This window comes from Cariama cristata, unplaced genomic scaffold, assembly GCF_000690535.1.
Source record: "Cariama cristata isolate BGI_N322 unplaced genomic scaffold, ASM69053v1 scaffold17656, whole genome shotgun sequence".
Taxonomy (NCBI): domain Eukaryota; kingdom Metazoa; phylum Chordata; class Aves; order Cariamiformes; family Cariamidae; genus Cariama; species Cariama cristata.
In genome coordinates, this window is record NW_009621737.1 from 2,079 (window position 1) to 25,011 (window position 22,933).

The window sequence follows — 22,933 nt, forward strand, 5'->3', positions numbered from 1 at the left end:
GTGGCTTCGTGAGATGAGCCTTGTCACGGTGCTGCAGCCCTGGTGTGCAACCCTTGTTTCTCTCCCTTGTCTTTTCCCCAAGACCTGTAAGGAAGGTGACGAAAGGTCAGAGAGGAGAGAAAGCTGGGTTGTTTGGGTAGAGTGAGTCAGCTCTGATTTGGTTCAGTTCTGTTTGGGCTGGCCTCTAGAACCTCAGGAGTCAAAAAAAAGAAAAAAAAAAAAAGGCAAAGCAAGTTTGCAAATAGGAAGCAGGGGCTTTCCTTCAAACTCTAGGGCACAAGGGCTCATTTTTTGCCTAAGGAAGTGGTTCAAAACATTCTCCAGGCTTCTCACAATGAAGCAATATAAAAAGTCCTTAACCCAGGAGGGGAATCCATTCTCCTGGAAGCCTTCACTTTTCAGAGTGTACCTAAAGGCAGAGCCGGCAAGTGAACTGCTATAGAGGGCTTCCCTCAACACACCTATCCACCTGCACCTCAGAGTTCAAGAAGTGTAGGAGCATGGATGAGGAAGCAAGCATATGAGAGGGTGTTTGAGTTTGATCTGCTCAACTTACGAGCAAAGGGATATCAAGGCCACAATGGAGTTCTACATGTTTCATACTGGTTGAATTAGGAGGAGGGCAGGAAATGTTAGTCATCAGAGCTGTATCCAGCTATGCTGCTTAAGCAAGAGCATGGTGGAGACGTGTCGAGGATCTCTACAAGACCATGTAACATAATAAGGTGTGTGTCAAGGTTGCAGCTGTTGCCCCTTGGGTCATAGTACAAAGCTGGCCATGGGTCTGGTGAGGGCAGGGAAAGAAAAGAAGAAACTTTGCAAGGTTTTATTTAAGGGCACCGTTAGCATACAGAGAAAAGCACTGCAAGTACAGCTTCTGTGAGCGTTTGCATCTACCTTCTGGAGTTCACTGAAGGCAATCTTTATGCAATGGGGATGAAATTACATCCCCTCATTGGGCCTACCTGTTACTAGTTGGTTTTACTCCTCTCTTCTGCTTTACACATTTCAGCCAAAGTCACTGCCCTAAGCACCAATATCCTCTTCCCTTCAAAGTGCACTGCTACTGAGGGAAGGTAATGGTCATCTTACTTTCCATTTTCTCCCTTGAAAGCTTTACGCATGGCAGCCTTTGTGAACTGCTGCTAACTGGTCTATCAAGATAGTCAGAAAATTAAGATAGAGAGGTTACGATAGAGAAAAAGCAGTGTTTTCATCCAGGGCGTAATGCAAAGGTGGAAGGTAAAAGAGAGCAGATGTTTCTTTCTGAGCTTGACCTGGCCCTGAGTTACAGGCGGTGGCAAGGTCCTCAGTCAGTGGGAAGTAAAGATGCCATGGAATCCATAAGGCATTTGCACTGCGACTTCTGCTCGCCCTAGTTCTCTGAAGCTCTCTGCATCCAAGACAAGCAGGAAAGCACTTTGGTTCTGCAGGACAAAAAGAAAGCCAGAATGAACGCCCAGGTTGAATTTCAATCCACTGTACAACCCACTACAGCTGTTGCACACAAGAGACCCCAAATGTACAACCAGGTCCTACGGTCATGTACAACCAGACCATACAGACTAAACCTGTGAGACACTTGGCCAGGAGCAATGATAATCACAGATGCCACTCAAGGAACACTGACATTCCAAGGTACACCCCTACTTATGTTTGCCTGGCTGTGCTTGGCAGTTGCAGAGGCACATACCTTGGGGAGCGTGGTGCTAGGCCTATTTGCCAGAAAGCCTCAAATTCAGTTTTGTGGTTAGAACGTATACCTAATACTATGTGACTTTGATGAACTAGTAGCAATAAGTTACCTCAGTGGGGGAGACCACAACAGACAAGATGACTCCACTGTCTTCTGCTGTGGCATTAGGCACTGGCACAAACACAGGCTCTGACGGGTAGAATCCATCCTCCTGCCAAATCTAGCAAGCACAGTAACATATGGATGTGTTTCATTTCATTAATACCTGTCTACTACAGTTAGCAGAGTTGCAAGCTGCAGTGCTCCCCACAAAGATGCCCAGGCATACTCTGCGCTCCCAGGAAACCTATAGTTCAACCTTTTAATTAATTCTTTTGATTCCAGTAGTATGATGGTGCCATTGTTGTGCCAGCATGCCCATTGTGCCAGGCATCATGCAAACAGGCAGTGAAAAGAGTTCCTATTACTCATTTCATCCAACAGTTTGCACTGGCACAGGTATAAGCTACAAACTCAGACACCATCACCGTCCTAGGCGGCACACCCACCTTCACACCACCCTAGTGCAGACCATGTTGTGCCCAGGCAGTGTGGAGAGAGAGGTGGCATGCCAGGATAGAGAAGGAGATTTATCATCACCACCACCTGAGGGCATAGCTGCTGCTCCTATTGCAGGCAAAGCCATAGCACCTCAAAGCTGTGCTGGAGGAGGGCCTCTTACTGCAAAATGAGTGTCTGGAGCAGAATAATTAAAATGGGCGCCTCTTTCTGAGGATTCCTAACTCTCTCTAGCCTCTGGGAAAGTCTCTGATTACTAAGTGTTTAACGCTTTGGAGATCATTATTCCCTGCTTAAGGGAGACACAGGAAATATCCCACCTTGTGTTTGCTGTCAGAACTATCCTAAACCTTGTTTCTTGCCCGAGTCATAAATACTTTGGCAGTTTATGTCCAACTGCCTATGCTACTGGGGTATTTTCTGTACTGTCTGCTAAGAGATGATTCTTCTTTGACCTGGAAGACACATGAACACTTTATCCAACCCTTTCTGTTCCGTCCTCTCTCTAGGAACCTGGAGTGATATCCTCTCCTGTTTGGTAAGTGTGCCACATTCATAAGGTGCTAGGTGAGAGATGAAATTAGGAATCTCATCTCAGACCGATTTAGACAAAGACCCCTAAGAGTAAAGTGCCTAGTAAATGACATATCTTCAAGGCCAGTTCAGTGAAATGACTCCCATTGCTAAAAGAAGATAATCTCACTTCACCTCACCTTGAAATTCTTGGTCTCCACATCAACCTTGATCAAGGAATCTCCAACCAAATGCTGAAAACCACATCCATAGAAGTAACGGTACCTCCTACCATTGTACCGAGAGTAGTTGATCTGGGGGAACTCCAAGCCCCCAATGTTTTCAAAGCCCTCAGGGTGGAGATTTTCAGGTGTGCACCAGACCTAGAAGAAGTATGCGTTACATGAGTGTCAGTTTAGCTTTGACTGGGCAGAAGACCTGACTGGTGCCACCAACCCACTGCGCAACTGTTGTGGAGAAGAAATGTTTAAAGATGAGCCTGATATTGCACTGTGGCAGGTGGAAGCACCAATTCCATCTCCCTTATCTGTTTCACCCAAAGAACTGAGTCATCATCGCAGACCTTGGAAACTTCAAGAATCAGTCTAATGTGAAAATTGGGAGCAAGTCCACATATTCCTGCACTGCTAGGTGTGCTGGTTTTGGCTGGGGTAGAGTTAATTTTCTTCACAATAGCTGGTGTGGGGCTATGTTTTGGATTTGTGCTGGAAACAGTGTTGATAACACAGGGATGTTTTAGTTATTGCTGAGCAGTGGTTACACAGCGTCGAGGCCTTTTCTGCTTCTCACCCCACCAGCGACTCAGTTTGGGGTGCACAAGGAGTTGGGAAGGGACACAGCCAGGACAGCTGACCCCAACTGACCAAAGGGATATTCTGTACCATATGACATCACGCTCAGTATATAAAGCTGCAGGAAGCAGAAGGAATGGGGGATATTTGGAGTGATGGCATTTGTCTTCCCAAGTACCCATTACACGTGGTGGAGCCCTGCTTTTCCGGAGATGGCTGAACACCTGCCTGCCCATGGGAAGTGGGGAACGAATTCCTTGGTTTGCTTTGCTTGAGCGCAGCTTTTGCTTTACCTATTAAACTGAATTAATCTCAAACCATTAGTTTTTCCACTTTTACCCTTCCGATTCTCTCCCACATCCCACCGCGGGGGGAGTGAGCAAGCGGCTGTGTGGAGCCAAGTTCCTAGCTGGGGTTAAACCATGACACTAGCTCAGAAGATCCAAGGTCCAGCACTCAGCAATCTCAGGTACAAAGTACACACAGAGATGACCCCACTCATAGCGGACCACACATGTTCTATACTACCAAATGCCACTTTGTAGGGCTCTTCAGAGCTGGAAGCAAAGAGCAGTTCTGTACCCAGGTGAAAGCATGGAGGATTTTGTCAATGAAGAAGCCGAAGTTTGGCCAATTATCGTAAAGGCTCATAACCCACTTGGGCATTTTTGGTAAGTCACTATCTGTCTTTGCTTTCTCATTTAAGGCAATGTGGTAGTCCTTTTCCTAAAACACTAAGTCCCATCTTGGTAATGAGCAAACCTTGCTTGCTTGGTGGACAAGATCTGAGAAGATAATACCACAGGATGATAACTGTTGCAGGCAATCTCACCACAGCCATTAAATGCAGTTAAGTAAGTCTTTAATACGTACCTTGCCATCTGCATCTTTCACAGCCCTCGCCAATGTATAAGACAGTGGGTTCAGATTCTTCCCCACAGGTGTGTCTGAATTCACATTCAGTGGGAGAACAAAGCGACGAGGGAAAGCTCGGGATATTGAGTCATAAACCTATTACAGAGACAGAAAGTTATGGTGAGAGGAGTGTGGTATTTCATGTTAAATGCCCTTTTGGGGAACAATTCTTAAGTTTTAGACATTCCTCCCAAACCTGAAATCTTCTTCTTCCTTCTGTTACATGTTCTACTAAGTTCCGGTAAGGACTCTGCTTGTTCCAGTACTTTACAGTAGAGAACAAAAAGACAACCAATTAAATGGGTCAGCATTGCTTTCACAGTAATTAATGCTGAGTTGCGTATGCAAATCACTCAGTTACCCTCCAAATCCAGCATTGGGACATATGCTGTGCTATATTTTATTCAGTTAGAACAGACTTACTTTGATCTTTTGCAGCCTGTCCACATACGACCCACTGAGTGTGTGACTTAGGCCCTTCTCACCCACTCAAGATCATGAGCTAACAGGGGGATTACAGAAAATGGGACCTCCGTAGCACTGCGCAAGCAGAGGGGATACCCCTGCTGGAAACGCACCCTCTACAGCCCTATCGGCGATTAGCAGCAGTCCCACTTTGGAAGCCTGATGCTGAAAAAAGCACTAAGAAACTTCCACATTATTTTAAATAGTATGAACCATGCATGGCAGAAGAACTTTATATAAGCTGCATGTAGTTACAAAGCTTCAGAAGAAAAACTGCTTGATTGTAGACTGTCTCAGGTCTTTGTGGGATGACAATATGATACAGACACTGACCATACTGCTTGCTGTTAATCTCAGAGCATAAATGTTGCCTCTCTGTGAAATTAATGGAAGGAGGGGCTTGTCCACAGGATGACTGGAAATATCTGACTAAATGCTCTACACCAGTCTCCAGAGGACCCTCCCTCTCCCCTGGATGATAAGGCGAGCAGGAGACTACTGTACCTCAGTACAATGCCTGAGGTTAGCCTGCATGATTTTCCTCTTCTGTTCTCAGGTACACATGGACTTCATGTTTGGGAAGTCTAGGGTAGTGGTGAATTTACCTGGCGAGCAAAGGGGAGAGCAAACTAGCAGCCCCCAGTGTGGCAGTCATTCAGTGGGTTGCATGAGAGGAGTAATTCCACCATTGCCACTAAAGTTCTGTTCAAGACAAGTTTAGAACCCAAATATTAAGCCTTCCAAATAAAATAGGTATCAAGAACCCTGTTTTGGTGTTTTTCAGTTACTTCAATCTGTAACTCACCAGTTCAATGTGAAACTTCACTTTAATCATATGTGTTAATCTTGAAACTCTATTTTCAAAACTTTTATGTTTTATGTAGCCGCAGTAAACTCATTGGTTGAGGAACTCTGCCAGACAAAATATGGTTTAGTCAGCAAGCAAAAGCACTAAGCATGATTCGGGGAAAACAGACAAATCATGCTCAGGCATACCTTGGTCTTTCAGTGCAGCGTACATTTAAGATTCTGTCCTGAAATGACTTGCAGTCATGTATGCACACAGTTTAATGGCTATGTAACTTGTCGGTTAAAGAACGTGGGTGTTGGAAACACATGCCTAATGTTGAGAGAAGGACATCTTCAGACAGATCAAATTATAGCTCTTTTATGCTCAGAGAGGGCTGAACAAAAGCTGGAATCCGTTTGCAAAGCAAACAGTCGTATTAACACTGTGCTGTACTTGAATTAATGTTCACCACATCGTTGCAAAAAAACAACAAAGCAGAACAAAATGACCCTACAGGGACAGAACTATACACTTCTCAGATCAGAACTGACTTGCTTCTAGATAGATCAGAACACAGACAAAGGAGGTCCAGATTTGTCTGAACATGTTGTGGAAGTGCCTGCCCTTCACCCACAATATGGTGGGTTTCCAATAAACACATCTGCAGTACAAGAAACTGAAAGCACCCCCACTTTTCCAGTGTATGACCTATGCAAAATAATGCCTCTTATAGTTGGACATAATAACTGATTTATGAGTACATGCTGTTGTGAGGTGAATGTGAGGAACAGTGTAGGGGTTTCTGTGATGTTTGTGTTTCTGTGATTTGCATAATAAAGGCTGGTTTTCTGAAGTAATGCTTTTAAACAACATGGGTTTCTTTTTCTTTTGCCCTTTAAAAGTAATGAAAAAACTTATTTAGCATACTTTCTTGGGGGAAAGAATTTATTACACAGGGATACGGAAAATGAGTATCATTAAAAACAAGATTTAAAAACAGAAGCCGGATTATCTGCTAAGAGATTTAAAAGGGAAGAAAAATACCACCATACCAATAGATCATAATTTTTCCATAGTTTTTCCATGTAGTTGTGGTTCTTTTCCCCAGTTCACATCCTCCGCCTTGTGGTCCCCCATAGTGTTCTCCATTCTACTAACCTGAGCCTTGCTTCAGAGAAGTAACTCAACCAGCATGGGGTGCGATCGGATCCTATGCAACACAAACGCAGAGATCTTACCTGATCTAGACCTTCCCCACTCCTCCGCAGATTCTGAAGTTTGTAAGTAGCCAGAGTTGTTCCATCATCCTGGCAGCACAGATCAAGGACCACACAGCCATGATCTTCAAAGGCATTGATTTGATGAAAAGTAGCAAAGGGCTTACTGTACCACTGCCCAGGCAGCACCTACAGTGACCATAAGAGAGGCTAAATTTCTTCTCTAAAGATCCCAGCCATACCTCAAAGAGTTTTCTCTTCTCTCCTCCATTTCATTCCCCACTGATTCCTTGGTATTTGTCTTGTGTCCTTACTACAGAATGGCTGCTTAAAGCCACTTATGTAGGCAAAATCAGATGAAGAAAAGCCAAATCTAAAGCAGCCCAGGATAGGCCTCTTGCTGTCATGACTCCTTCCTTATAGCATCATTCCCAGACTATGACTGACCTTTTTATGCTCTGTAGTACTTGGGAACTGCACTTCAGTCCCTGTGCTGCAGTCCCAGGAACCCAAACTGCTTATTTCTGCCCATTCTTTTAAGTCTGGCAAAGAAGTTAATCAATAGAGAGGAAAACGCATGAAGTAATCCCATTTCTAATAAACCTACACCAAAGCTTGTAAAGCCTATAATGTCGTAACTTCTGGATTGATTCATACAGCTATCTGTAGCTGCTACCCAGCACTATTCTCTTGGGATCCAAGATTCAAGCTACAGCTGCACAGCTGCTGGAAAGGCCAAAGATCCACCTACCTCCCCAGTGTGCTTATTCACCACATGGAAGCAAGTATTGTACTGAGGTTCCCAGCTTATCCCTTCAGAAATGGCTTTCCCACGGAGTTTGGAAGTGATAATCTTCAACAGATTCAGCTTGATGGGTTGCTCAATGAAAATGATGTAGTTTTCACTCATTCCTGAATAGAGAAGCAAGGAGACATCATCTGAGTATTAAGCAAATGAGACAATAAAACATCTCAGAGACAAAGGCCAGTGAACAGCCCTTTCTGCCTCACAGTAGGCTAAATCCAGTTTGAGATAGAAAGCATTCTTACCAAAGCTGTGATAGTAGGAAGGTTTCATCTTATCCATTGGAGCAATGGAGCACAGCACTTTCGCTCCCTCTAACGTGTCACTACAGTTTGACTTTTGTGGAGGGACCTGAATGATATTATACCTAGACCCTGGAAAGGAGAAAGGGTGTTCAACGCCACTGAGATGTGAGACTGTCCACATACATGAAACCAAAGTCAGGCTCTATTCCTGTTTCCCTAGAATACTAGAAACCACAGTCATAGCTAAACAGAGCAGAAAACAAAAAGCCAGTTATCAAGTCAATAAAACAATCTACAGAGGATTACCTAGCAAAAAAAGAAGCTTGAAAGGAAGTAGAATGATCTTCTCGGTCTGGTAGGCTGCCATCTAATTTTACTGTCTGCAATGTATTCCTTACGTTAACTTAAAAGTATCCTATAATAATAACAGAAGCAGGAAGAAAACTAAGTTCATAGCTTATGTATCAAGGGAAATGAAAACTTTGAGCCTTGGTGATGACTGATGCTCATTTAATAAATCTGAGCATATGGCCAGGAAAGAATGGCATATTTGAATAATAATCTGTAGTTTGGTCTCTCCAGCTGAAAACAGCATGTGCTGCAAAGCTAGATATTGCTAAAGCCAAAAGGAAATGAAAAAAGCAAGAATGAAAAATTATCAATACTGGGCAACTGTTCAGTGAACTGGAACCAGCCTGAGGTATCATAATAAAGGGCAGTGGCTGTTTTCACAGGCCTTCGGCACCTGAAAAAAAAGGCTTTCATGTAACTAATGGCAAATGCTAGCTCTGAGCAGCCATGTCGATGTAACTAGATCTCAACTAGATGTAATGCTCATAGTTTTGAGAAGAAGAAAAATATCCCAGACAACTCCGCTTTGCTGTAAGATAGCCAGGTCACTGTAATAAATTCCACTTTCTCTCCTGTAAACCTTTATGGTCCTTATCAAAAGCCAATTATTGTAAGTGGAAAATGTGCAGCTAACTGTCAAAATTCTTCGGATGAGGCTTCAACACTGGATGGGACTGTAAAAATCATTGTTTTCCATCAAAGCTTGGGAGAGGAAGAAGGGAATCTGCTGGATATTCACAAGCCAAAGTCAGAAGCATCTGAAACTAGTTGGTGAGAGAAGCCATTTTTATGGGACAGACTGACACCCTGAAATAAGAACTAATCTGGTTTGCCATCATTTTGACACAAAGAGAAATAGCAATTTTGTCGTCTCTTTAGACACTGAAATTACTTCAACAACTGCTCCTTGAAGCAGCAGCAAGACGCAGCCTGTACACCCTGCCCACAAGCCAGGCCTGGTCATGCTGTCTTACCATGTTTCCCATAGGAATTGCCCATGTTGTATGTTGTCCCATCAGACTCATAATGAGGATGAGCAGTGGCCCCATTCACTGCAACAAATTTGCTCCAGTCTACCTGCAAATGCCAAAGATTTTCAGTCAGCATAGAAGTTTTCTGTTGCTCTGTAGCAAGCCACAGTCTTTCTAAATGTTGGTTTCATGAAAGTCTGAGGAAGAATAGCTTGATGATTACAGCCCTAATGTGGGATCTGGACTTAAGCCTTCATTTTGCCTGCAATCTTCCTGAAATCCTTGAAAATTATCGATGTTTCTCTCTGTGTTAGTCCTATCAGTAAAATGCGACTCATAGTATTAGCCATTTCTCTGGGAGACACGAACATTACTGATGGCAGGAAGTGCTAACACAGTGGGAATGTTGCCCATATGAGCATTTTGGCATTAGCCATTTCTCTGGGAGACACAAACATTACTGATGGCAGGAAGTGCTAACGCAGTGGGAATGTTGCCCATATGAGCATTTTAGCTAGGACCCCATGTAATAACCACAGACAGACATGCATGACGAGACAGTCACTGCCCCCCAAAAATCACCAAGTTTTTGGAAAGCACTCATAGCTAATTGACAGTCAGGCGTTACGATCCTCACAGTGAAAACAGTTTAGCTTCACTGTCTACAGCTAGAAGGAACAGTTAGGCTAAAGGTACAATTGTGAGTACTGTTAATTTGTGTTCCTGGGTTAGGGTGTGGTTTGGGCTCAGAGAGTGGAGGGGATGTGTTGGGAAGAAAGTCTGAAGGAAAAAGTTGGAGGAAGATTAATCCATGCATTGAAACATTAAAGCGTGGAAGATATGCTTCTTTTCCAAAAGTTTAAAAAAATGGCTTTCAAGTACCCAACCGGAGACCCTTTGGAAGGCCCCAGTAGAAAAGAGTGCCACACCACTGGCAGCTTATAAAACAGTGTCCTTTTAAGGCATCTCAAATCAGAGAGTTTAAATATGAAATCATCCCTTCCATTTCTTCACTTAGCCAAAAAATACCAGTCTGCATCTAAAAAGCAGCTTAAGGGGAATTTTTTTTTAATTACAAGATGGTTCAACAGAGCTGAACATTCAAACTAAAAATACCCACACGTCTTTTCATCACTGCATTATGGTTTACAAAACAGATAACATAGCAAATTGTTAAAGTCCCCATTTCAGTCTGCAAGTAGCACGCTATACTTCATAAACAGAGTTTCTTCACAACTCACAGCTGATCCTATAGGGAGTGCGGTACTCCTGAAATGCCTCCCCTGAGATCTGAGGGTATGTGGTATTAAATAGTCCATGGTAACATACAGACACAGTAGTTAATAGTGATTTAGGAATGGCAGAATCTTTCCCCAGTCCTTCTCACAGTTGTCCAGCCCAGCAAATACCCAAATCCCCTCTAAGGGTGCAGGCAGGGGGACATAAAGCTTATGCTGCCATTTCACAAGTCATACTCTTCCACACTCCTGTAAGACGACGCACAGAACATATGGGAGGACTTCTACTCTGACTTTTTGTTCATTTGGTAAGCATGGGAGAAAATAAAGTGTCAGCTGAACTTTGACTGGACTTTACGTTGACCTCACCACCCATCTGCAACAGAGGTTTTAGCCTAGACTTTGAAGGGCCATTTTGGAGTGTTTAAAGTTGGGGGTGTAAGAAGGAGATAAAGGGAACAGGTAGGAAGAATGAAGAGACAGAGCAAGAATACAGATCTCAGATCAGTGATGTTAACTTCTTCCTGTATGCACTTTTATTCTTCACACACTGGTAGGTACAGACAAGTCCAGACAAGCAGTGACTGCACTGGAAGAATGCCAGCTGTACCCAAACGGAAACGAGTCTATATCTGTCTCTCCCCTTGCTTGCTACAGTGGGCAGTGACTGAATCTTCACTCATGAGAGCTGCCTTATTGCCAAGTAGATTTTTCAGGGACTTGAGCACACCATGAAGAGATGCCTATGGCTATGGCCCACAGCTGCACTGATCATTTCTTTGCAAATCTGTGTTCTCCCTTGCTGCTCTTAGAAAGACCAAGGAGTGATTCTCTTGCACCATTAGCTAACCCCTTTATCCCATCTGCCCCCACCTTTTCCTTCGTTTCAAGCGTTTCCGGGTCCACTTTGTACACGAAGATGTTCTCATTGGTGACATAATAGTCTCCTTTATACACAACGTAGTTCACATTGGCATTGTCACTTGGTTCTGAAACAAAATCCTGGAGTTGTACACAGCTCTGTTTGAACTTGTGTCACGTTATAGAAAGTTAGACATGTTTAAACAAAAAAAACCCCACTTGCATTGACACTAATCCCTCTGTGATTGATTAGAAATATCTCACTAATCTACAATGGCACTCAGGAAACTGCCTGCACAGGTGAGTTCAGGATAAGAGTAAACAGACTGTTCCTTCTGGAAATCACTGCAGTGAAGCCAAGATAATCTTCATACTTCCATATGCCCTTTGTTTCTGACTTCTTATTTCTTCGTATCCCTCTCCCTTTCCTCCCCAGCCAAAGTCCTCTCTTCTGACAGACATGTGAAGAGTGCCATGTTTGATTTACAGTATTGGAAACAAGAGAGGCAAGACTTGAAGCTACAACTTGGGCTGAGAGGAGGGCAGGGATGCTATTTGTGACAGGGCTTGGACAGGGAATGCTTCATCTTCCCTATTCTCTTCCTCTTCAAAACTGAGTCAGGCAGATGCCTTTTGAGAGTGACGTGCACACAACAGCCAGAGCTGTTCTTGCTACTCCTAGGGCAGCTGAGACTCACTGCCCAGGTGGCTGAGAAGAGCTGAGGAAAAAGCAATTCCCCCAATTGTATACATTGTGTGAGTGGTGAACACAGAGCCTGAAGTTGGTACAGGAAAAGCCCAGAGGACAGGCCTCCTTGTACTGAGGAATAGCCTACATGCGTGTGAAGAGTCAAACAGGCAAGGGTGTGCAGGAACAACCTGCTGCAGCTTGGGAAAGAATATGGGGGATGTAGATAGGTCTGAAAATTACTGAGAGAGCTGGGGTGGGGTGGGGAGTTGGGGAGTTAGGCAGACCAATGAGTGAAGGTTTGAGCACCTTTGAAGGGAACAGATGACATGGCAAGACAGGATCCATCTCCTCAGGGAATACAAGGAGCAGGAGATGGTCACACACATGAGCAACAAGTGGCAAACTTCAGGTCTGTTCTGGTTTTAGTTGAAAATGCTTGCGTTTAAGCCTGTTTCTTTCCTGACATACACAGAATCCTAAAGGTAACGGTACTTCCATTCCTGTGCAGTAGCGTCACTCACCCTGCTCCTATCATCTCCTGCACTTTAGTACAGGAAGGGAAGGATTAGCCCACTTACCCTACAAGCTTAGCAAGGCAAGGTGTTTTAAGGGCAAAGCTGTGTCTCAGGTAGGACAGCAGATTGTAATGCTCATTATCAGGACCGCACAGGGTATTCTTTGGGGAAAGATTTCTGTTGGAAATTTGCAACAGACTCAAACCAAGCGAGCTGAAGTGGCACTAAAACATTAAACTGAATGTGCCTCTCCCAGCTAAATCTGACACCAACTTGCATTTTTGTTGTTCTTGTTGTTGTTCCAAGGAGTCATGTTCTAATAAAAACATAGGCTCAGAATAGGCCTACCAGACTTCCTCACATCTCCCTTTAAACCTAACAGCAAGTTCCCAAAGAAAATCTTAGAATATTTCTTATTTCTTAGAAACCCTCTTACGTGGCATCTCAAAACGTGACATGAAGCGCCCAAAGACACTCTTGCACGGGTCTGGCATTGCCAGTGTTCCAAATTCTGAGACCACAATGCGGTTGTGCTGGCTGTTAGTCAGGTAGGAATTGCTCTGCAGAAACTTGCTCCGGTATGTCACTGTGCCATTCTCCAACTGGAACTGATGCAATAGGGCCATGCCATCAAACCAATGGTTAAATCTTCAAGAAGAGATAAATAAGAGAAAAAGAGTTGGGCACTATATGATGTTCTGCTGTACTGTTCCCTTTTATCTTTAGGTTTATTATTGTTTGTAAAAAACTAATGCCCAGATCCCATAAATATGTAAACATGCGTAGCCTTGTGATGAGTCTGGGAAAACATCTGAGTTGAGTGAAACAAATCAAGTGTATTTGCAGCTGTGGGATCTGAAGTTAGATGCTGACTTTCAGTGAGTTTTGAACTCTTTATATTACTTTTGAAAGTGGACCTCAGGGACTTATGAAAATGCTATGTATAAGCTTTTGGGGGAAATAATCTATACTGGTAAACCAATCGCTCTACAGACTTCTGCATAGGGAATAGAAATTGCGCTTTACTGTACAACAAGAAAATAAATTATTACTGGAAGCTCAACCACACAGGAAGGAGCCTTTAGCTCTCAGCTGTTTGCAGGATGCTATTCTCTCCAAAATGAGAAATCTCTGAGATTTTGAGAAAACCTTATTCTCTGTCTCTGGAAATACGAGAAGATGATAACCTTTGGTCAGTTGCTGCCATCAGCTTTGTTGGAGGAAGAGCTAGGTTTGTCAATTAGCTAGAATGGCAGATTCAAAGCCAAAGGCAGTAGTTGCCTTCTTGAAATATTTTAATATATTATTTTTAAAATAAGACGGATTTGGTTCTAAAGCAACTCACACAATTTAGTGCAATCAACTTTACAAATCCTGCCCCGGATTTCAGAGTGCTCATGGGATGGATTTTGTTAATGACAAAGGACTAGGAGTGTGGATGCTTTAATCCCCGGCTCTGTTCCCTCATTATATCATTCTGAGTAGGTCATAGCCTCTCTGTGACTCAGCTTCTCCAACCTTAATAAGTTAACCATGCTCCTATTTTCAGAGAGCCCACTGGGAGTTTCCAGATAAGGGACCAACTGCTCTTAAAAAAATTATAACATAAGCATTTCTTCCTTGACTTACTTAAAAAGAAACTACAAGATGCCCCAAACAGTGGTGAGACATTTGGGGGGGGGGGTCTGCTTTAGGTTTAGGCAGAACTCAGGCCAGAATCATTTGATAAACTCACCAAACCTGGACTTACCTCTCCTCGCCAAACTCAAACTTCCCAGGACCATTCCTCAGAAGATTGCCATTAATCCATTTGGGGATATGTCCTTTGATCTTTGCTGGGATGGGCTGAGGGGTCTCCTCTACTGTCTGCATTAAGGGTGAGATGCATTGCAAACCCCTGGGGCTGTGGAAGGTGATTTCCTCTTTTGGTGGGCTGGGCAAGAAATTCTTTAAACCTGCAAAGAAACCAGTGAGAACAAAAAGCAGGTAACTAAGATTTTCACTTGAATAAACAGACAATTACTAGAGCTTGAGTTTGGATGTCTAGGAGAAGTGCATTCAGGATTCTGCAAGCGGTCAAGCTGTAGTGGATATTCAAGCTAAAGCTGTGTTCCCATAATACCCCACACATCCACAGGGAGCTGAAAATCCAGTGGATTTAACTCTACTGTAGTTAGTGTATTAGAGACACCTGTTCTGCAGTCCAAAGGAGATAATAAAATATGTGATGATAGGAAAGAAGAAAACTTTTCTTTTAGTTAAAGAAGTTTATATTTGGAATTTATTTCAATAAGTAACTGAGAGGAAGTAACATACAGATATTTATTATAAGAACCTGTGAGGCTGCAAAAAGAAATCTGTTCCAAGTTGGGATGATGCACAGAGTAATGTTGAGGGGGAGCCCTAAAAATAATCTCCCAGCGATTTCTGACAAGCAGTCTGCTGAAGAAAGTGAGAGAAAGGAGTCAGTCTTACTATTGCAGACCCTAGCCACAAGCAGAAAGATGTAATTAGGCACCTTGTAAAGCAGTGTCCATTCCTTTGAGGTTTGGAGCATTGCAATTAAAGGCATGGTTCATTCCAACTTTGTGCTATCAGATTGGATGCAAGGATTGCTGTGCATGGTGGCCTCTAGTCTATGCTATGCTATGCTATGGCAGGATTTGTAAAGTTGATTGCAACTTGTAAATTGTGTGAGTTGCTTTAGAAGCAAATCCATCTTATTTTAAAAATAATATATAAAAGTATTTCAAGAAGGCAACTACTGCCTTTGGCTTTGAAGCTGCCATTCTAGCTAATTGACAAACCTAGCTCTTCCTCCAGCAAAGCTGATGGCAGCAACTGGCCAAAGGTGATGCCACAGCCTCACTGTGCTTATGCTCACTGCTGCTTATGGATGAAGTCAACAATGCAGCAACATACAATTTAACAAGCGGTATCCAGGTCAAATCATGGTTGGTGCTGCCTCAGACACCTCTGACTAGGACTTAATCTGAGCTGGGTTTAACCAAGAGTTCCTGAAACTGTGTGAAAAATTGGGCTATAAGGTTGCTCACAGTAAGAAGCAGCATTGTTTTGCAGCTAAAGCTAATGCATGGTTTTCCTAATGCTGATCATTTCACAGTGAAGAAATTTTATGCTACCAGTATTCCTTTTAATTTGAATAGTCAGCAAAATTCAGGATCTCCCAGCTTGGGAGTTTAGGAGAGGGGATGTATCGTGGCATTAGGTTCCTTCAAAACAATCTGCTATTTTTAACAAAACTGTACAACATCCTCTACTGAATTAAAAAAATCAAAACAGTTTTTCTGCCCATAGTACAGAGGCTCTTCTAGAAAAAGAAAAAAAAAGGCATTTCACTAGGAAGAACATCCCACAGGACAACCCAGAGGAGTCCCAGTGGACTGCTCTAAATCCAGGCAAGCCATAGGTTGTTACACAACAAATGTTATGAACATGATGTTAAAAAACCCAAAGTTTTGGACTATAAGTTGTTGAATACAGGTTGTTATATTTTCTCTACACTACACATGGAGGACTCTGCTAAGTTGACATTATTTGAAATGCAATAAACCAGAAGCTCAGAGGCTATTGAAAGGTGTACAGATCAGCTCTCAAACTCACCGGTACTATCTGATTACAGAAGCTCAAAAAGGAAAACACTGGCTTTTCTGCTGCGCAAAAAAAAACAAACCCAAAAATAATCGCACCTCCTCAAAAAAATGGAAGTGAGGAAGAACACATATGAAACTGAACTGAAATACATTTACAGGATAGGACAAAACAGATTAAATACATTTACTTGGTAAGTAAATAAACAATAGCGGAAAAGGATAATTTCTGATGGAGCCTCTTGTTTGAATGCAATATCCCCCTTATTACGCATAGTTACAGGACAAAAGCATCAAGAAAGCATGAACTGACTTGAATGCTGTGTGCTAACAGCACACAGTTAGTTATTGGCTCCAGTAGCCTGGCTTGCAAAGCCTCATCAACACAAGGATTGTTTTAGCAATCCATTTAGCTGTGGAGGTGGATTTACCTAGAAAGTACACAGGCTGTTGCCTTCCTTCCCAATGCGATCACCTCCTCATCTGTCATAGTCTTCATGTCCACAGGTCAGCGGAGTTGTTTTGCTACATTGCTTCATCCGCACCATAAGACCATTGAGCCCTGAACTAAACTAGAACTGATGAAGATTTAGGTGGAAGTGAAACACTGATGAAAAAGGACAGCATGGCATACAGAAATCCATTCCTGAACCAGGTCTAGTAGAGACAGGACCACACACTAAACAGAATCCAGACTGATACTGAACTTCATTCTGATTTTTTGATGTAGCATTTTGTTCTGGTTATACTAGTCACTTTCACCACCGCTTCTTCTAGCCTACATTCCTTAATCCATGTGATTAAGTGAAGCTGCTGCACAACTTACTTGTGAGCCTCTGAAACCATGTGTTCACATCAACAGAGGAAATTTGCTATTTCAGACATGAGAATATTTGCAAAAGAACTCAGTTGTCAGATGATAGCATTTTTCTAAGCTTGCTTCTTTAGAACAGCCACAGCCATAATAAGTGTTAGCCATGCAGGAAGGTAAATTGCAAGATCCCTTCAATGTAGTTCTCTGTCTTGCCAATCCTCAAATCCTTCTTTAGATGTCTAATATGGTAAATCAGCTAGATAAAGAATTCAGGCTGCAGGGCTAAAGCAATTAACCTCAAACCATCAACATCCTCTCCCTCTTAAAATTCAATTAAGTTCTGATTAAATCCTATATGAAGCACTCAATCTGATCCCAACACTACTGCTTCACAGTATTTCCTTAGACATAAGGAAGTAGAGGTTTTTCATATCAACCAACACCTGGCAGGTTTAGTGACTGCCATCAGTATTTGCAGAAATGCAGTTTTAGTAGGCCAAGCTACAGTTTGCAAAGATGTCAAATATGCAGGAAAAATGAGAGCAATGTGTCCCTAAGGAGACATTTTTGCATCCAGGCAGAAACAAAGATGGCATGGCCAAGGATGGCACTACATTGAAAATTCCTGGAGAGCAGCATAATTACACATGGGAGTTTAGAAAGATAAACTTCACAAATGAGCCCGAACAGGACCAGAAAGGACCTCCTGGGTCATCTCCTCCCAACTGCTGTCCCAGAGAGTCATATATATGAACTCTGTCTTAAAAGTTACTACGTTTGCTGGCATTTACCGCCTCTTTGGAAGACTGCTCATTGCCCAGATGATTAGTAAAATCCTTTGAATTTACAGGACTTTATTCATAAGCCAGCTTGTCCCCCTTGTTTTTCTGTCAGCACTGTTAACTGACTTTGGTAGTTCTCCCTCTCTTGTGTTTACCACATCTATTTAGAGTGAGGAATCATATCACTTCCTAAGCTAAGCAAGTCCTTTTGTTGTCCGTCTCTTGTGATAACATTGCCATTCACATGATCATCTTAATAATCCTTCCTGAAATCTGATCTAGTCAGAATTCATCTAGGTAGAATTCATTTAAAGACATAGTCTAGAAAGTGTCTGAGAACAGGCTATATACAACAAGACTGTGTAAGTTAATACCCTGTCCTATCAGATCAGAAAGAAAGAAACAAGCATAGCAATGTACTCTCTCTCCTTCTGGGAACCACTCAAATGAGCTGAAGATCCTGACAGTAATGCATGCAAAATGTAATCCAATCATGATACTTAGATGAGTCAAAAGAGAAGTTTTCAGAAACATGACAAGTCATTCTAGGACAATTTCGAACAGCCAGGAGGAGGGGAGGGGTGCAAGGCAAAAAAAACCAAACCACCAAAACCAGGAGGTTTGCTCTGGTGAGTTTGTTCTGAAGAGAGTCAGGACAAGAAACAGAAGACAAAAATAAGCAATGACCTCTAAACTCGACATAACACAAAAAAATGTGTCCTTTACTTGCATTATATAAACTGCCTCAGTATTGCAGATCACTCGTCTGATCTGGAAACATGATGTTGTCTACAAAGCAATGCAGCATTTGGGCAATGCAAGGGTGGTTGGGCAGGTGTGGTCAGACAGGTTCTTTGCAGGGACTTTATGCAACCTGACCCTTTTTTTTCTTTTTTTAAGGAATCATTATCTGTGCAATACTGAGGTTTGATCAGTAGCAGCAGCAAACAACATGGATTAATTAGCACATGGAGCTAACACCAGAAGGGCCTAGTGCAACTCATTCCCCCCATTGGCACAGGAAAAGCTTGCATTAATTCCAAAAAAATCAAGCTGCTGCAATACATATGCAGCACAGTACAATACAGAATAAGCACATCAAACGAAATTGTTTTGTTGCTAATCTGTGAGTCACCATAGCTGTGTTTAAAAAAAAAGGGGGGGGGGGGAACCAAACACCACAGCTGCACTTTTTCCCTATTACACTTCTTCCCTATTAAAAAAAAAAAAAATCTGAATAAAGTCTACCCTCAAATTTAATTACAGTTAATACTAAAACCTGTTACATTTATCTGCACCTACTCTGAAATGCACTGAGCAGATGGTACAGAAACACTTCCTACTTGAATGCAATGTTCACGAGCAATTGTAATAAAGGTGCATCACCTTCAGATAAGAGCTGAGGCATAAAGCTTAACTTACGGTAACATCTAGCTACCCAAGAAGACAGCAATCTCTGCAAAAGACAGAAGACAGACTGTTTTTTGATGTTGAGCAACATGTAAGTAAAATTAAATACTGACTCTGTTCTGGATACACTCCAAGACAGAAGAACTTGAATAAGCAATAAATCAAAGGCACTACAGTCCCAGTGGGACTTACTGTATTTGCTTGAACATAATATCTGAAAATCAGCACCACATTACAACCTGCCATCTCAAAAATTTCATTTCTGGACTATAATTCCCATTTTACCTCAAATCTTTTAAAATAGGCTTGAGATCTAAACTTCCCTTGGCACATCAGAGCAGAGGCAGTGCCAAATACAGCATTGTAATTTTTCCTCAAATCTTTTCTAAAGATTGTAAGCAATTACTACAGAATTATCATAGCCTGGCGTTATTTGTTCATGTACTGTTTCCATTCAAAAAGCAGTGTGCCATGATTTCTCTGCCTGTCACAAACTGACATCCTAGCATTCATGATTTATATCCAGAAACAGTGGAACCAAGGACAAGGATCTTGAAAAAGTCTCTGTACAAAAGAAGCGACCCCACCTGCTTTGGGTAGAGTAGCAATGAGTCAGACGTTGAATTGTACTTAAATAGCAATGGGCGGGAGAGAAAATCTTAACAGTGGCTGGAGGAAACACAGAAGCCATTTGCTAGCTGTGAAAATTGAAATCACATTGGATATAGCAAATCCACTCTGATTTTAACCTACATATTCAAATCCACGGCACAGGGACCACCAACTTTTGCCTCCACATGCAACTGCATAGTCTAACGGCTTGATTCCGAAGGAGATCCCGGACCAGACTTAAGGGCAGACTTCAGCAAACAGAATGCTCACAGCTGGCACTCTTTAAGCACGGAGAGTGAAGTAAGAATTCTGTTTTCCCTGAGGACTCATGCAAATTCAGAACGACCACACAGCTGATTTGGAAATCCTCTGGCACAAGACATGGGCCACATTATGGTCTCCGTAAATCACAGTCTGGAACAACAGGGCAGGCAAACCAGCTTTCCCTATTCCCTCAGCCCCAACTGAAGCTGCTGTAGCTATTGATTTCTGCCATCCCGACTCTAGCCTTCACCCTCTGCCTTCACCAGGCTTGAACCCCTCAGCTCACCTGAGTGTCCCACACCGACTTCTGAAGTTGTTGCACTTGCCTTGTGTCTCCTGGGAAGTCCCCGTACTTGACTCCTTGTTCCATCTAGCTTGTTGATTTCCCATTGCCAGGGGCTCAGCCACCCACTTCCTTGCTAACAGGCAAAGAGGCAAAGAAGAACATAAAAGAAGTAATAGAAAACACAGGGAAGAAGAAATGGAGAAAAGGAGTGGAGAAAGGCTTGTCAAAGGGAGGTAAGGGAGAAAAGCAAGTGTGAACTGTGCATACTCTTGCATATGAAATATCTGTTGATTTCCCAAAGACACTCGTAGAAAGAGATTCTACACTTTGAGGGTGTTTTTTTGCCAACATGAAGAAAGTGTAATTTCTTTGTTAAATACTGATTTACACAATCAAGTTCTTGGAACACCTCTCCTAGAAATGCACTATGAACAACTGGTGAGCTAGGAAAATTTTGCTGGTGTCACAGGAAACATATCAGATGGAATAAATTTTATTCACACTTTTTGCTTTTATTATCAGTGTTTCACTCACATGCCTGAACAAATAATAGAGGGGTTTGTTTTTCATGATTCAACATTCTCACCTTTTAGCTAAACTGAGACAATTCTATCAGCAAGCTTTTTTAAGAAGACCTTAGTAAAAGTCAGGGAAAATCCATAATTTTCAAAAAGATGCAGAAAACAAGGCAAGGAAATTTGCAGGCTTTTCGTGTCACTTGGGTAATCAAGACAAGAAACACAGCTCTTTATGTTCCTACGCAGTTCAGCTTCAAAGCATAATGAAAGAGGCAGAGTGCAAAAGAATTTAAATTTAGCAGAGAGCCCCAGTTTAAACAAGACTATACAGTTGTTGCAGTCTGCTAGCAGAACATCAAAAATTTATGCATATAGACTTTTTTTCCCAGCAGGAAAGCACTTTATCTCACCCTGAAATGCTAATACCATAGGTTGTTTTATATAATGTTCCCAATGCTAGACTTAGTATTTGGTCACTTAGCTTGCATTAATTACTCTGCCTCTGAATTTTCCGTCTTCCATCTCACAGACGTAGTTGATGAGACGTGCCTTATACCAACTTAGTAACATGTGCAGTGAAAAAGAAACCTCCTGAACTGTTCCGAAATTTGTATCCATGGATGTGTTCCAGTGGCACAAGGCAGGTTTCAGAACATGGCTACCCCAGAAGCAATCCTTTGATTCCAAAGGGACAAAAACACCACCACCATCGAAAAGCAGAGATTTGGTTCCTATTTTGTGACAACAGATCTCACTCTGTTAGATATATTAAAAAAAAGACAGCTCAGGTTGTGCAATGACGCCAGAAATTGCAGAGTTCAGTAGCGATACAAAAGCTCTTGGTGTCGTTTCCCATTGTATGCTCAGATCAAAGCTTCAGTAATGTCGCTGCTCTGAACAATCCTTTCCCTTTCACAGCCCACTTACACGTCTCACAGCAGGCTCCCTTGCAGACAGAATCTGCTGCCTACTTGTTTTCCAGCTCTAAACCATTAGTATCTGCTAGTAATCCGAGGGAATCTGTGCAATGTACTTGCCTCTCCTGTTTATCTTTTCAATAAATAACACAGAATTTCTGGCTTCCAACAAACACTTCAAATTGCTGAGTTCCTAATTTCTGATCAATAGAAATGAAATCGCTCTACCGACCTGTGTCAGAAGCAGCTCTTAACAGCAACAGAAAACCCCTTTCGAAGATGCTGGCATAGAAGGATTTGTTTGTTTACGCATTTTACCTGGAATAAATGGCAGCATGGTGCAGAGGAAGTGCTGCAAACTAGCAAGCAGGAGGCTGACGGCAGACAAAAGGATTTTGGAAAGCATATTCCGCTCGGAAGAAGGCATCAGGTCGGAGATGGTCAGGTAAAGGTACCGTTGCCAGGATGATGGTGTGCAGCCAGCGCTGATGGATCAGCTGGAGCGAGCTGCCTGACATCACCATTTCAGAATAAAAGCCGGGAATGTCTGCCCTTGCAGGGCAGGATGGAGGAGCCAGCCCGCCTGCTCCGCTCCGCTGCACTGCTGCAGCCGGGCGAGGCGAGGGCAGGGCAGGGCAGGGCATGGCATGGCATGGCATGGCATGGCATGGCATGGGGAGACCTGTCCCCAACCCGGGCGGCTCAGCAGCCCTGAGACCCTCTCGGCAGCAGGGCCAGGTGGGTTGCTCAAGTGCCACGACATTACCACTGGTGGAAAAAAATGCTTTATCGCCATTTGTCAGTTGTAGCTGCAGAAATCGGAAGAAAGGGGAGAAGAGATTATCCATGTATTCAGGTAGCCAGGCTCGAAGGCAATTCTTTTAAAAATCCTTGTCTTGTCTTTCTCACCTGTCAAAAATACTTTGTTTTGTTTCAAAATCCGAGTAACCACTTTGCTCCTCAAAGAATCTCAAGGCTTTAGGAATATTGGTTGCCACCCCAGATTAGACCATCAAACCAGATAGGGAAGGGCCAGTGGCAGGCTGTGCCCTGCAGTTTCAAACTAAGATGGACCT

General features: G+C 42.8%; 1 protein-coding gene across 1 annotated transcript; it reads right to left on the bottom strand.

Moving 5' to 3' along the window:
• Positions 1 to 1,313: 1,313 nt before the first annotated feature.
• On the bottom strand, positions 1,314 to 22,284 carry BCO2 (beta-carotene oxygenase 2). The gene is made up of 12 exons (XM_009702091.1): positions 22,176 to 22,284; positions 14,394 to 14,598; positions 13,080 to 13,291; positions 11,450 to 11,565; positions 9,342 to 9,444; positions 8,017 to 8,145; positions 7,718 to 7,878; positions 6,988 to 7,155; positions 4,453 to 4,590; positions 2,968 to 3,150; positions 1,806 to 1,916; positions 1,314 to 1,427 (listed from the first exon to the last, which is right to left on the bottom strand). Exons 1-12 carry the CDS (start codon positions 22,282 to 22,284, stop codon positions 1,314 to 1,316), a joined length of 1,749 nt encoding a protein of 582 aa, XP_009700393.1.
• Positions 22,285 to 22,933: the final 649 nt, after the last annotated feature.